The sequence below is a fragment of the Bidens hawaiensis genome, unplaced genomic scaffold, assembly GCF_021521415.1.
Source record: "Bidens hawaiensis isolate Kalapana, Puna unplaced genomic scaffold, B.hawaiensis_p1.1 tig00021206_1, whole genome shotgun sequence".
Classification (NCBI taxonomy): domain Eukaryota; kingdom Viridiplantae; phylum Streptophyta; class Magnoliopsida; order Asterales; family Asteraceae; genus Bidens; species Bidens hawaiensis.
Window position 1 is genome coordinate 3,487 of NW_027493286.1, and position 15,168 is coordinate 18,654.

The following is a 15,168-nucleotide window of genomic DNA, read 5'->3' on the forward strand; positions in this document are numbered from 1 at the left end:
GAGCGTTGGCACGCTTTACGAGGTAGTTAGAGAAAACTAGAGAGAGTAAGTGTGAAATTGAGGTGTGAGAGGGCTGAGCTCGTGGCTGCCCTATTTATAGCCCAAATTGGATCCCATCGCGGTACGCGATGAGCTCCCTGACTCCCTCATCGCGTACCGCGATATAGGGTTGTCGAGTCACGGGGTAGGCCTGCCACGTGTTGACACGTGGCAGGCTCCGACACACGTGTCAACACGTGGTGACACGTGGCTCACGGTGGCAGCGTCTGCTGCCACGTGTCACGGTGTGTCAGACACCCCATCGCGGTACGCGATGGGTGTCTTTCTTGACCCTGTCGGGTAGCGCGATAGGTCCATAAGGCAAATTTTTCATTTTAGTCCTTGGGGTTTGGAAATTGGTAGAATTGGTCCTTTGACTTTAGAAACTTGTCATTTTTGGCCCGAAATTTACGTGATGTCACAATTTGACCAAGACATGGGACCGTATCAATTACTTTATTAATTTTAAAGGAGTGAATATCTCATAAAATAGTAACCAACTTTCAAAAGTGTTCTAATTAGGTCACTCATGCATATTTTTCTCAAATCGGGTCATTAAATCTTCAAATCGAGTCTCATCGATTTTTTTGTTTGTTTAGAAAGAAATGGAGAATAAGATGTGGGGGTCAGAATTTGCAATATAGGTAGTTATATTTTTAAAAAATTAAAAAACGTTAATTATATTAAAATTCAAAAATAAAAAATAAAATCCACGCCGCCACTCAACGTCAACATAAAAAAAAAGATAAAAAGATTTTCTATGTGAAACAAAAATTAAAGGCGTTAAAAAAATATGTTAAAACTTTTAATTTAATAAAATATGAAAGTTGAGTGACCTAATTGAAACACTTTTTAAAATTGAGTAACCTAATTGGAACACTTTTGAAACTTGGTTACTATTCTATGAAATTGCCCATTACTTTTGAGAACTTTGAAACAAAAACAATTGGGATTTTTTAAGATGCAAAAGAGAGTTACTATTTTTTAAAGTGTTTACAAAAACAATTGGGATTTTTAAGATGCATAAGAGAGTTACTATTTTTTAAAGTGTTTTAAGTTCAACCCGATCTTAGCTGCACCAAAACTGCTGACCGTTTAATGAACTACGTTTGGCATCCAACCTGCCCATTTTCTCATGTATTCTTTTAAGGGATATTGATTTTTAATACTTTTAACTTTTACTCATTAGACGATAACATTCTCAACTAACGATTTGTCTCCCACCACTCTCAAATTGTAACTTATTTTCTTATATCACTCCTGAACTTAACGGACCATAACTACGTTTAGTTTTTTTGCTGACGTGGCATGTTTTTGCTGATGTGGCATGCTATGTGGAAAATACCTTCTTTATAAAAAAGAAAAACCTAACAACAAATACTACACACACACACCGTCTACACCATGACACCACCACCACCACAGACCTCCAACACTTCTGACCTCTATCGCCACCTTCACCACCACTACCAGCCTCCATCACTGTCGGTCAAAATCCCAAACTCAAATGAGGTAGTTATTGGTCAAAATCCTAAACTCAAATGTGGTTGTCGTCGCCTCCACGTTTTTCTGGTGAATTCCCCTGTTAATGATAGAGCATTGATTCAAGGCTTTGCTTGCCGGAAAAACGAGTTGCAGGTTTCCGGTGAGCACTTTATCCATTATTTCACCGCCAACCTTCACCCTCCGCCACCACCAGTGTCTCACCCAACCACCTTCCGGAATCGTCTGCTCGCCGGAAAAACGAGTTGCAGGTTTCCGGCGAGCACCATCTTCATCGTCTCTCCACTAGTGCACAAGCTCCATGATCTCCATCGTCTTTTTACACCTCTACACCATCTCCATTGCCAGAAAGACGAGGTAGCCGGAAAAATCAATTCGCCGGAAAACGAGGTCGCCAGAAATGGAGGTTGTTGAGGTTTTATGTGGACGAAAGGAGATGGTGTGTGTCCCACAACCTGCTTTTTATTTTCCACGTCACAAGAAAACTAACGGAGTTAGGGTTCGTTAAGTTAAGGAATGCCGGAAACAAATAGGGTGAAAGTTGGGAGTGGTGAGAGATAAATCGTTAATTGAAAGTGTTATCGTCCAACAAGTGAAAGTTGCGAGTATTAAAAACCAATTTCCCTTCTTTTAATTTGTGTGTTTTCTTTATAATTGTATATTAATTTTATTTGAAGAAAGTATATATTTTAAGTCTCTTTTGCCGAAACAGGTATGTGATTCAGAAACTTGGCGATGTCAGGCAATCACGATCCAATGAAAGTGTTTTACTCCAGTTTAGTTCGAGGATGAAGTACTTGTTCATTGGCCTTTGACACTAGGATCAGATAATAAAAGAGCTACAAGCCTAAAATGTCGATCTTGAAAGGTGGCAAGCCTTAAATGTTATGTTTACCAGCTTTATTTTTATTGATCGACTATCTTATACAGTGATACATTTAAGGTTAACCGAACCATAATAACTTATCAACGAAGGTTTGGTTTTGTTGAACCTAAAACTACAGTTCGATTTTGCTTATGTCCCCAAACCAAATCGAATCACATCTAACGTGGGAATTGAACAACATTGAACTTGTTTGAATGTTTGTTATTAAATTTATAACCAAATTGAATCCGCATGTTAAACCAAAAACTGAAAACCGAAATCAATCATTTATTTAAAACTGAACAGCCGAATTGTCGGTTTTGTTTCGGCCTAAAGCCCAAAACCGACCCATACACATCTCTAGAAACCGCAAACCAAGTAGTCCTTACCATGAACCAGTTTTTGGTGCAAAACCGGGCCACACAAGTCTTTAAACCCGAACCGGAGGGTGCAATTTTGTTTACCTTGGTACCATATATCATATATGAAGCTCCAACAAGAAAAACATCTACCATTACAAACACAAAAGATCTCAGCTAGTTAGATCATTACATTCTAACAGCCTTCCAATTTGAAGGTAAAGAACCAAACTCGAATAATAACATTTGACAAGAAAAAATAATACAGATCGTATATTCATACACAATTATCTGATCATTTCCAGAGTTCTTCCATCGGGATCCCACGTTCACGAGCAACTTCACTAAACTGTCTCATTTGCTGAACCGCGACAACGGTTGCTCTAGCATTGTTGAGGGCGTTGTTACTCCCGAGTTGTTTCCCCAAAGCGTTTTCTACACCCGCCATTTCTAACACGATTCTAACTGCACCACCGGCAATGACACCCGTACCTGGGGAGGCGGGCCTTAGCATCACCTTGGCTGCACCATAGTCTCCATCAGACCTGCCATTATAATGCTCAAAATAATCAATACTATATATATGATAACTAATACTTTTATATAAAATATAATATATATTAAAATTTTATATAAAATAAGAATTATTACATAAATAAATATTAAATGTATTAAATACAAGCTATATAAATAATAGGCTTACGAGATAGCTCAAGCTCGATAAGTGATGTGTAGGCTCATACTCGTTTATTAAACATGCTCGCTTTTAGACTTAAAATTTACAACCAAATGTATGTATATAATTACGAACTACAAAAGACAATACTTGTTTCACTTCAAATAACCAACTAATTTGAGTTACGACATAAAATCAATATATATTTTTTAATTATAAAAATATACGGGCCAACTCGGAAACACACTAGGTCGATCCGATTATGACCTGTTTAGCTAAATTTCCTTGATTTTGACCCAAAACTGACCCGAACCCGTATAAACTAAATCCAAACCCATGAATTTTGTGTTAGGTTCGTGTCATGTCAAAAAAATAAACACCCCTAAGTACTTGAATAATGAGGTGACTTGTGAATCAACGCGTATAATTTTGATATGTAAAGAAACTTAAATCATGTTTACCTGTGGGGAAAGGTCAAATATTTGGTCATAGGGACTGTGATTATATTCCTTCGAGCATTGGTAGCCGATTTCTGAACGGCAGCAACCACCTCTTTAGCTTTCCCAACACCGACACCAACTTGCCCTTTCTTGTCACCAACCACCACAACCGCCCTAAAATGCAACTGCTTCCCACCTTTCACCACCTTTGTCACCCTTCTCACCTGCACCGTTAACCATTTTATTAAACGGGTCGGTGAGTTTTGGGTCAAACCCAACTTAAATGTCAAACGATCAAATATGGCATTGCTAGGACTATTTGATATGCAAAGCACACATCTAATGTGACAAAGTGCAAAACATAAAGTCAATACTTTTTCCTTCTTATTCAAGATAATGAAAAAACAAAAACCAATCAAAATGCTTCGTTTGACATTTCTAGGTCAAAATAGTTATTCTAAAATGCAAAAAAATATGTCAAAGCTTATTTGCAAAACTATGAGCCAACATCTATCTATTTGCAGCAACACATGTTATGACAATCAATCCAATTACCATTTCTCAAATCCAAACACAAAGCCCACTAAAGAACTAGTTTTGACTAAAAAGTCAAAATGCACCTCAAATCCCCAAACTTTGAGCCAACTTTCATCTATTTGCAGCAATAAATGTTTTTCACAATAAATGAATTACCATTTACTAAATCCAAACAAAAAACCCACTAATCAAACAATGAAATTCAAGAACTAGCTTTGACCAAAAAGTCAAAATGCATCTCTAAGCCCCCAAACTATAAGATAGGGGTGCAAACGAGCCGAGCCACTCGTGAGCTACTCAAGATCGATAAAAAGCTCAAAACGAGCCGAGCCGAAACCTCTGATAAAGCTCTTTTAGTTATTGGGCCCAAGCTTGAGCCTCATATGGGAAGCATGTTTAAGCTCTTCAAGCCTCGTGTGTTTTTAAATTTTACCTCTTCAGGACTTCTATGCATTAAGTTTACACTGTACAACCAGCTCGACCTGAGCTTTGGCTCGTTTAAGGTACTAAGCTCGTTTAAGGCTTTTTTCCCAAAATATATAAAAATAGTTAAAACATATACAAATTAATTACTAAATAATAACCGAGTCAAGCCCGAGTTTAAAAAACAACGCACGAGCCTAATCGAGCTTGTTTACCTCTATGTCGTGTCTATGATCCAACATTTGTCTGTTTGCAGCAATACATGTTATATACCAAATAATTATTATATAAGCCTAATCGAGCTCATTTACTCCTAAGTCTATGAGCCAACATTTGTGTATTTGCAGCAATACATGTTACCACAATCAACATAACTACCATTTCCCAAACCCAAGCAATTATTATATAATATAATAAAAGAGTTTGGTGCCGCAAAGTCCCGATTGGGCCACTTTGCTGCACCTTATTGGTAGTATTTATTTTATTTTTGTTTTTTTTGTTTCGGCTGTAATGAACATAATGAAAACCCACTAAATGTGAATTTTGGTTTTGTTATTTTTTGATATTTTGTTTTAGTTACCGTACCGAACGCGACGGAAACCGACCGAATTCGCGTAGACTCACCGCCTTTTGTTTTAGTTCCAGTACCGTAACGAAAAACAACCGAATGTTAATTTTTGTTTTTGTAGTTGTGGTACCGTAACGAACATGTCGAAAATCGACTGAATTCGCGTAGACTCAACCGCATCAACGCCCGGGATCGATAACATTCGTGTTTACAAATGATCCAGTTTTACCGACCGATGCCACGTCATTGGTCCACCCCAAATTTTATAATTTTTTTGTTTTATTATTGTCTTAGTTCCAATACAATAATGTACATAACTGCAACCGACCGAATTCACATCGACTTACCGTATCAACGCTTGTGTTTTATCACTACCCGTGTTTTACCCACCTGTCTGGCGCAACGTGCCGGGAAAAAAACACTAGTTAACTAATAAATAATAGCTGAGCTCGAGCTATCATAAGTCAAAACGACTAAATGAGTTCGGGTTCAGCTCAAACAAAAAAAATACTCATTTATAAAACAATGCAATTCAAGAACCATGGTTGAGCAAAAAGTCAAAAAGTCACCTGAACAACTCTCTCTTCAAACCCATCTCTAATCTTATCCTTCTTCACCTTCCCAAACGAACTCGTCTTCTTAACCTTCGAATCCATCACATACACATCATTACCCAGCACACTCTCCCCACTATACGCCGGCCCGTACAGCTCCTCATACGCCCTGGCAATCTGTTCTTCAGTCTCCTGCGGGCCCTCGTCGAACGACGGCGGCGCAACGAACCCCTCGGGCTTTTCCGGTGGGTCAAAGGTGGTGATTTCATCTGGGTCGACGGTGTCGAAGAATGTGGTGTCAATGTCGGCTGCGTGGGTTTTGATTGATTGGAAAGTGAGGGGTTTTGGGAGGGAGAAGGAGGTGGGGTGGTGGTGGTGGAGTGGGAGAGAGTGGCGGCGGAGAGAGAGGGTGGAGAAGGTGGAGGAGAGAGATGAAGTGAGAGAGGTAGCCATGGTGGAAGAGATGATGATAGATGAAGAAGAAGAAGAAGAAGAAGAAGAAGAGTGACAATATAGATAAGGAAAGTGGTCTTCTTATCTTTAAAGATTATACGAGGGAATGATGTTAAGCAGCTTAAAAATAAACGAACATGTTCAGTTAAGTTCGGGCTTGATTTTTAAGTTAAAAGAGCCTAAGATCAAGACATGACCGGAGACGAGCATAGACCGAGTTCGGTTTGGTAACAAAAATGAGCCAACTTAGTTCAGGTTGTTTCAAATCAAGTTTTATTTAGCTAGTTTTGTTCGAGTTTTTATCGAGCGAGTCATGATTCACGGGCTTTTTGAACAACCCTAATTTTAAGCTATGGTCTAAACTAGTAATTTAACCCCACGCGTAACGCGTTGTAGCGTGAAATTGATTATCAATACATTATTGACACTCGGTATTTCAACCGAAAGAGTAATGCAGAACCATAGGGAAAATACCATTTAAATCTAACCGTTGTATTTGCGAAAACTGTGGATTTAAAAATGACGTTTCAAAAATTAACATCAAAACGTAGATAAAAAATAGTTAGCGTGTATAGTAGTAAAGTTAAAAATGAAAAGCAAAGGAACATAAACTTTATTAAGTAAAGAGGCTAAACATGTTATTAGCAAAGATGAGGCACTAAACTTGTGTTGATTAAACTTCATTAAAGTTGAGAGACTAAATATATATATTAGTAAAGTTATAAAAATGACAAATATATTTGAAAACTTTATTAAAACAAAGTGATAACTTAGAGCGTTCTCAATAGGTTCTTCATCTCCATCTTTAAAATTTAGCAAAAAAAACATAATTTCTTTAATTTATACATCATTTTTCAAACATATTACCCAACCCATTCTTCATTCTCATCTCTAATTTCTTTAATTTATACTACTAATTATTTTGTCTTATTATCATTTTCAATATAAATTGATTTCTAATATATTTTTATATGAGGGTAGTTGGAAATGGAGTGTTGTGTCAATGCTATAAGAGCATTCCCAACCCATTCTCCAAATTACGTGAGAGGGTTCTCTATTATTTAGAGATGGTTAAAAGTGGTTGTGAGAGTAGGAGAAAGAAAATGAAATGTTCATGGTTATATTTTGAAAACACACTGTTCACCTCTATAATTTTCTAATATTTTTGAAAGTGGTTCTGAGTAAATGAGAGAGAAAATGCAATGATAAAAGTATAAAAAGTATTATTTAATTGAAAATGAGAGAGAAAAGATGATGTTTTTAGTGTAATTTTAGAGATGGAGAATGGATTGAGAATGCTATAAATTTGGAGGCTTTTCATAGCATTTCACTAAAATTTAGAAATGGAGTTTGGAGATAGGCAATGGATTAGAGTGATTAATTAGATGATTTATTAAAATTTAAAAAATGAAGATGTGTATATAGAACTCATTAAGAATGCTCTAAAGGGGTTAAACATGTTATTAGCAAACTTGAGGGATTAGAAATGTTAAAAAGAAAAACAAATGAATTTCAAAACTTTATTAAAGTAGTTGGGCTAATCATGTTATTAACAAATTTGAAGGATTAAAGTGATAAAGGAGTTTTCTATTAAAAATATAAACATTATGGCGTTTTACGACATGTGATTGGCTCAAGTTATGAATAGTGTCATTATGTGAGTGTAGCCATATTAGCTTTTTAATATATATATATATATATATATATATATATATATATATATATACTAGTTTTTATTCCCCGTATTACGGGGGTCGTTTATATTATTTGTTTTTAATATTTATCTATTTTTTGAATTTTTATTTTTTTATTGTATGAAAGTTAATAATACACTTATGGTTTATGGTTTGATATTAAATTGTTTCACAAATAAATAAGATGTTATAACCCAGTTTAAAAGCTATATGAGTTTGATGGAACCCAAGACCCGTTTATTTTTTTACTATAAAATTAGTTTTTTAATTATAAATTACATATATCTTTTTTTTAAATAAATCAGATATTAATTTTTAGTATATTCCTACTTTATAGGATTTTCGTATCAAATATCTGGTGAGTTAGTTTTTAATTTAATGAGATGTTATAATCCGTTTAACAAATATATGGGTTTGATAAGACTCATACCCGTGAATTCGGGTCAAATGCATGAGAAACCTCAATTTAAAAATCAAGCAAATCTGGTGACTCCAAAAAAAGGGGGAGCGACCACATCGTGACACGTAGGATTTTTATGTTTTCGTTTATATATATTATAGATACACACACATTATTTTCTAGGAATGGTAAGAATAAATATAGACCTTTAGATCAACTAATCTAATGGTTGAGATTAGAAGTTACAAAAAAACCACGGCGTTTCTTAAGATTATTCTTCTCATGTTGTTTCTTAGGGGCAATTTTGTCCATTTAGTTTAATATAAAATGAACCCCAATTTGTTGATTGACAAATCGGTAGAGTAAGGTGTTATTGAAAGCTATAAATCTTACTAATCTATTAAATCAATACAATTCCTTCAAATGTCCATCTACTAGCCTATCCACCTATGCATCCAACTCACCAAGTTTCCGTTCTCATATTGTTTATTATGCTGCCACGTCATCTTTCCTATTATTGCGAAATCATCTCTACACTATATTTAAACCTTAAGATTATTCTACCTTAATCATTTTAATCTCTCTCTCTCTCTCAGCTTACTAACTCCACCATCTTCAATATTCCGGTAATGTAGATCGGGATTAATTGTTTTCCAGTAAGGTTATATATTATACTCTAATGGCCAACAATGTTATATGATTTTCCGGCAAGGTTATATCTTTTTCCGGTAAAGTTTTCCGATAAGGTTTTATATTTATTTTAATTGTTTTTTGATTTTGTAATAATCTCTTTAGGTTGTATATCAAAATACAAGATTGAATTGATATTTTGATGTTATTACGGTTTTCCGGTAAGATTTTCCGGTAAAGTTTTATTTGCCACTCTAATGTCCGATTATCATATTATTCCTTATTTCATTTACAATTGTTTTTATTTTCCGTTTTTGTTTGTATTTATATTAATTATTATATGATTTTCTTATAATCTCTTTAGGTTCTATATCAAAATCTAAGATACAATGGAGATTTTCCCTATTTCGTTTTTCCGGTAACGCGATTCAAATATTCCGGTTATCAATTAGAACATTTGTAAGGCCCCGTACCTGGTAGCCCTACTTTAGCGTCGGATTTACTCATATACACAGTTCTTACAATCAGAGTTAATTAAAACTTTCGCGGAAACGTTTACTTGATGCATTCGTTACAAAACATTCAATCTCTTCTTTGATACCATAAAACAAATCATTATATTTAAAACATCTTTTCTTCCATCTTTAGATGCTAGCCGGTCAATCCATGCCATGATCCATCCTCATGCTAGTTCATTGGTCTGACCACCTGCGTGCATACTAAAAGTCAGCTACGCTGAGTGAGTTCTAGTTAATCAAGCAACTTATCATACAACCACTACATGCATCATATACGTATCCGAAGACACGTAGTCCACTATCTAACCTGCTCACCTTACCACTTATTCTCTTATTTACACCTACCACTTTGCCACTTTAATAATGTATAACGTTATGCCACTTTGCCACTTTGCCACTTTAATAACGTAGTCACGTATAGGCTTACCCTACCACGTACTATCGTCATGCCACTAACACTCTTACTAGACTCTTGCCACTTCTAACACATTCTACCTCTACTTGTCTACAACACGCTTCATATCATTTACATAATAAGCAAGTCACATCGTAGCATTCATACACACTAATAACCACTTGGCAATCACTATCCTTGGCGATGCGTGCAATATCCGAAGATCGTTCACGCACCGGCAAGTATTATATATTAGCTACCTCGTATAACATCTATAGCATACACTTACCACTTAAGGTAAGTGTATTCACACTTCACATAGAGTATGCACACAGCCCCGAAAACATAACAAGGAAATGGGGCTAGAAACTCACCTGAACTCGGTTACTTCTTCTGCTAACGGTTACTCCTTCTTGAGCTGTGCGCGTCTAACTGTTTAATAATTACAGTATTAAGTACCGCTCCGGTCATCTCATTGCTACTTAATTAGTCTTACACGTCTTAGCTGTTTTACTTCATTAAATCATTACCTGGTTAGTTAATCGTTACTCATTAACCTTTAAAGGTATCTTTCATAAATTGCCAAACTCCAAGGGCTATTATGTAATTATATAATTCTTTTCTAAGTCCAGGGACCATTCTGTCTTTATATTAAACTCCTAGTTTGTTACTTTGCCCTTAACGAATTGGGTAAAGAATCATCCTCTGATTCGCTAAGATCCCATAACGAACTAGCTAACGAATCACCCTCTGATTCGCTAAGCTCCCATAACGAACTAGCTAACGAATCACCCTCTGATTCGCTAAGCTCCCATAACGAACTAGCTAACGAATCACCCTCTGATTCGCTAACCTCTCATAACGAACTAGCTAACGAATCACCCTCTGATTCGCTAAGCTCCCATAACGAACTAGCTAAAGAATCACGCATAACGAATCACCCATAGTTCTTATCCAGACTTTGACTCAAGGGTCAAAGTCAAAATCGTCAAGAACAGCAAATAGTCAAAAGATCTTAGATCTGCAATTAAACCTTCGTTTCTTAACCAAATATCACGATTTTGGTATCAACGGAATCGTCTGACCAGCGCCTACAAACCCCAACCATCAAATCGGCCTAACATCGATGTTTAAGGGGTGAGATTTAGGCATATAGGTTACGGGTTCTTTTAGGTTAATAATTAACCTATCAAATGCTAATCAATTCCAGTAATATTTGTTGTTTTGGGTTCGTTTATAACAAACTAACACAGATCTATGATTTCCCAAATCAAACCGAACCTATACGAACGATTTCTAACTATAAACGTACCTTGAACGAGTCGAACTACGAACACGGTTAAGCCTTGATGTTGTTTTGGTCCGTCACGACGTTCCAGCACCAACAAGCTTGGGTTTTCGCCTTCAGATTTTGGTTCGGGTTATAAGATGGTGTTGTGTGTGTTTTCTAAGGTATAGGCTAGTGTGTAGATTAGGATAAAAATGGAAAGGATTAGGGTTTAAGGGGTATTTATACTCCCTTAAGCCCATGGACCTAAGGCCTATCTTTCCCTTTTGGTCCATAATTAAGTCCATCTAAAAGCCTACTTATCCTATCATATTTTATTATTATTATTATTACTATCTGAACGAAAAATTGGGATGTTACACAAAGACAAGGAAACTAAACGAAGCCGTATACCTTTGGTAAAGGTTCGCTGGGAATCCAAGCATGGCGCTGAATTCACTTGGGAATGGGAAGACCAAATGCGAACAAAGTATCCTCATCTTTTTGTTACGGATTCTTCTACTTAGTTTCGGGACGAAATTCTCAAAAGTAGGGAATGCTGTGACATATGTCAATTTTTTTTATTTTTATTTGTATTTTTATTCGTTAAACCGACCCGTTGTGTTGTTTCAATGAGTTTGTGTTTGTCGTTTATCATTTAATATTAATTACGACAATTTATAGTTATTATTCGTTCATTATCTATCCTTTTAGTTCAAATAACGAATCTTCGAGCTATACATGTTTATAAATTAAACAATCTCCAAACAATACGGGTATGAAACGTAAACAATCTAAGGATATAAAAAAGAAATAAGTTTAAACTAGTTAAGAAGTCCAAGGTTTAAAGTATAAATAAAGTTTAAAAACTAAACATAAAGGTCTTGATAATTCAGGGGTTAAATGTGTAAATATGATTTAAATTATAATAATAATAATAATAATAATAATAACCCACCAGCCCCCTTCCCCCCCACGTTTTTCCGACACCGGCCTCCAGCGATGGCGAGCAAGATCCGGCGACCATTAAAACGCATCAAAACACCATCTTTAATCCATTTTAATGATATAAACTTGTTTCTCCATCATCTTAAAGCTTAATCAAGACCCATTATGTGTATTAACAACCTACAACGTTCGGATTCATCCCCAAAGCCGCCGGATAATAATTAAGTTTCATTAACTCGATTTAATCAACCAACATATCAATTACAACTATAAATAGCATTCAATTACCCTCCTAAACATGCTACAACGATAATTATACACAAACAAAATCTCTAATATCACTGATTGTTCGTCCAAATTTCGCTCCGATCAACTTACGGTTCTTCGTCAAATCACAACATTGGAAGGTAATTGTAATATGAATTAGTAGTGTTTTAACCCGGCAAACAAAACCCCTAACCTAAATCTATCAAACATGTGATGGATATGGAGAATTGAAACCCTAGTGTTAGGGTAAAGAAGATGAAGTGTGGGTTTCTGCTTATAATTAGTTGTTTTCATCTATTAACATAAGAGATGGTTTGGTCCAGTGGTTGTGTCTGCTTGTTGTGGACGTGGAGTCCCGGGTTCGAACACAGCAAACCATTATATATATATATATATATATATATATATATATTTAACCATTTTATCAATTTAAATAAATCTAATATATATTTATAAATCATACAAAAATAATTAAAATTAGTTTTATAGTTAAATAAAAGTTGTTTTAATTTCCGTTGGCATGTTTGTTCAAGAATCAACTTTTACAAACCCGGCAACACTCGTTAAAACTCGTAGAATAATTATATAAATAATATATATAATAAATCTTAAACCAACAAACGCTTATACTAATAAAACAATACCGGCAACGCTAAATTTTCGTAAATATTATTATAATCAATATTCACCTTATAAGTAATATTATAACTTATTAAAATCCGTTAGACTTAATTATTAAAAAATACTTAAAAATGTGTAACAAAATACTTATAAATAATAATGCAAGTACCTTAAAACCAACCTTTATTTTCCATAAAATTAGTTAGTAATTCTTGTGTTTTTTTATTATTATTTCTAGCTTGTGAGATTCGATCGTTTGGTTTCATATAACGTGCTTTCGTTTCATTTTCAAGTTTGTCATCCCAATTCAAAGGTGAGTTTCTCACACCCCCTTTTTACCCTTTTTATTATTTTGGGGGTAGCATATATATCCTATCAACAATTCAATTTTGTTTATTTATTATTACAAACTACAATTCGTTACATGGACTTGTGTGCTTATTTGCTTACTTGCTCAAAGACTATTTGCTCATGGTTTCTTCAATAAGTACGATCATACGCCCCCCTATGCACTCAGGACCTCGATGTTATGAGTGGAATAGGGAACCCCGATCTGAGTACATTTGGTTGTTACCGAATGGAAAAGACATTGCTTGCGCTGTTACTACACCAAGTTTCATGGAATTGTATGATTTTTATGTACTTGTATCAAACTTGTGTGAACTCACCAACTATTCAATTAGTTGACTTTATTATATATATATATATATATATATATATATATATATATATATATATGCTACAGGTACTTACATTAGAGGATGAAATGGCGAAAGACACTAGAAGTTAGGTTATTTAAAGAGTAAACAAGAATATGTGTTTTATTGTTTTTCCTTTATATTTGTCTTATTGAACAACTTGTGTACTTGGGACTTGAATGAATTAATTTTATTATTGTCACTTAATAGTGTCACATGTGTTTTGGGCAATCTGTACGTCACACCCGGGCGTATTCCGCTAAAGCCGGGGTGTTACATACATACAACTCTGACATTGATTATAGGTATTTGGTCTTCCTCTTATAAATCAGTACACAAGTAGTTTAATCAGGTTCTTGAATGATTTTTCCCATAAATGTGACTAATGAAACATTTAACTTTCACTTTCGTTATTTTATACACAACCTTAAATTAACCCGAGTTGTTCAATAACAATTCTATTTTGAACCATTTGATTAATTTTGGTTCATGTAGAGAATTGTTGAAAAGATCATGACCACCATGAATAAACCAACTAACCACACAGATTATTGTGATTGATGTTGGCCCAGACTTATCAAACAATCAAATCAAACGTACGAACAAACAAACGAACACACGATATTCGGGTGACAACCCTCAACTCTTTTCATATAATCAAACAAACATAACTTCACGAACATATAAGGAGAAGATACCTCTCTTGACTCAATCTAATAAAACTAATAATCTAGACCCAATTTATAGACCTACTAAACTTGTTATCCAAGACAAATCTAACTTGGAAAACAAGACAAACTTATTCTAGAATAATCCATAATATTCTTACCATACTACACAAATATTAATATAAAACATAACAAAACAAACCTCGAACTTTAATCACTTGACAAATCAAGATTAAGTCTTCATACACCCCCTTAATTTTGAATTGTATTTCTTCTTGCATTTGTTCCTCCTTTTCAACTAACTATAGCATACTTGCTTCACCGATTCTTCAAACTTAGCATCCGTTCCTTCAGTGCCTAACTTTGAAGCCATGTTGCTATTTTCTTTCTTAGCTCGCTTTTTCTCATCAACTCGTTTTTGACCAATACTTTCAAGAAATTCAAACAAATCATTCGGAATCGTTCCAAACCGAATATCATTCACTTTCATAATCGGTTTCACATCATAAATTTCTTTCTTATCAACTTCAAAGTTGTTTGGATTGCGACATACCTGATTGTACGTCCTATATAGATTTCTCTGAACCTTCATCAACAATCTCTCTTTCTGATCACATAGCCTCAATATCCCATTGACTATTTCAGT

The 15,168-nt window shown here is 34.9% G+C and overlaps 1 protein-coding gene across 1 annotated transcript; it reads right to left on the minus strand.

Moving 5' to 3' along the window:
- Nucleotides 1-2,892: 2,892 nt before the first annotated feature.
- On the minus strand, nucleotides 2,893-6,463 carry LOC143563052 (small ribosomal subunit protein uS5c-like). Its single transcript, XM_077050691.1, has 3 exons — nucleotides 5,980-6,463; nucleotides 3,904-4,106; nucleotides 2,893-3,311 (listed from the first exon to the last, which is right to left on the minus strand). Exons 1-3 carry the CDS (start codon nucleotides 6,415-6,417, stop codon nucleotides 3,062-3,064), a joined length of 891 nt encoding a protein of 296 aa, XP_076906806.1. The 5' UTR covers nucleotides 6,418-6,463; the 3' UTR covers nucleotides 2,893-3,061.
- Nucleotides 6,464-15,168: the final 8,705 nt, after the last annotated feature.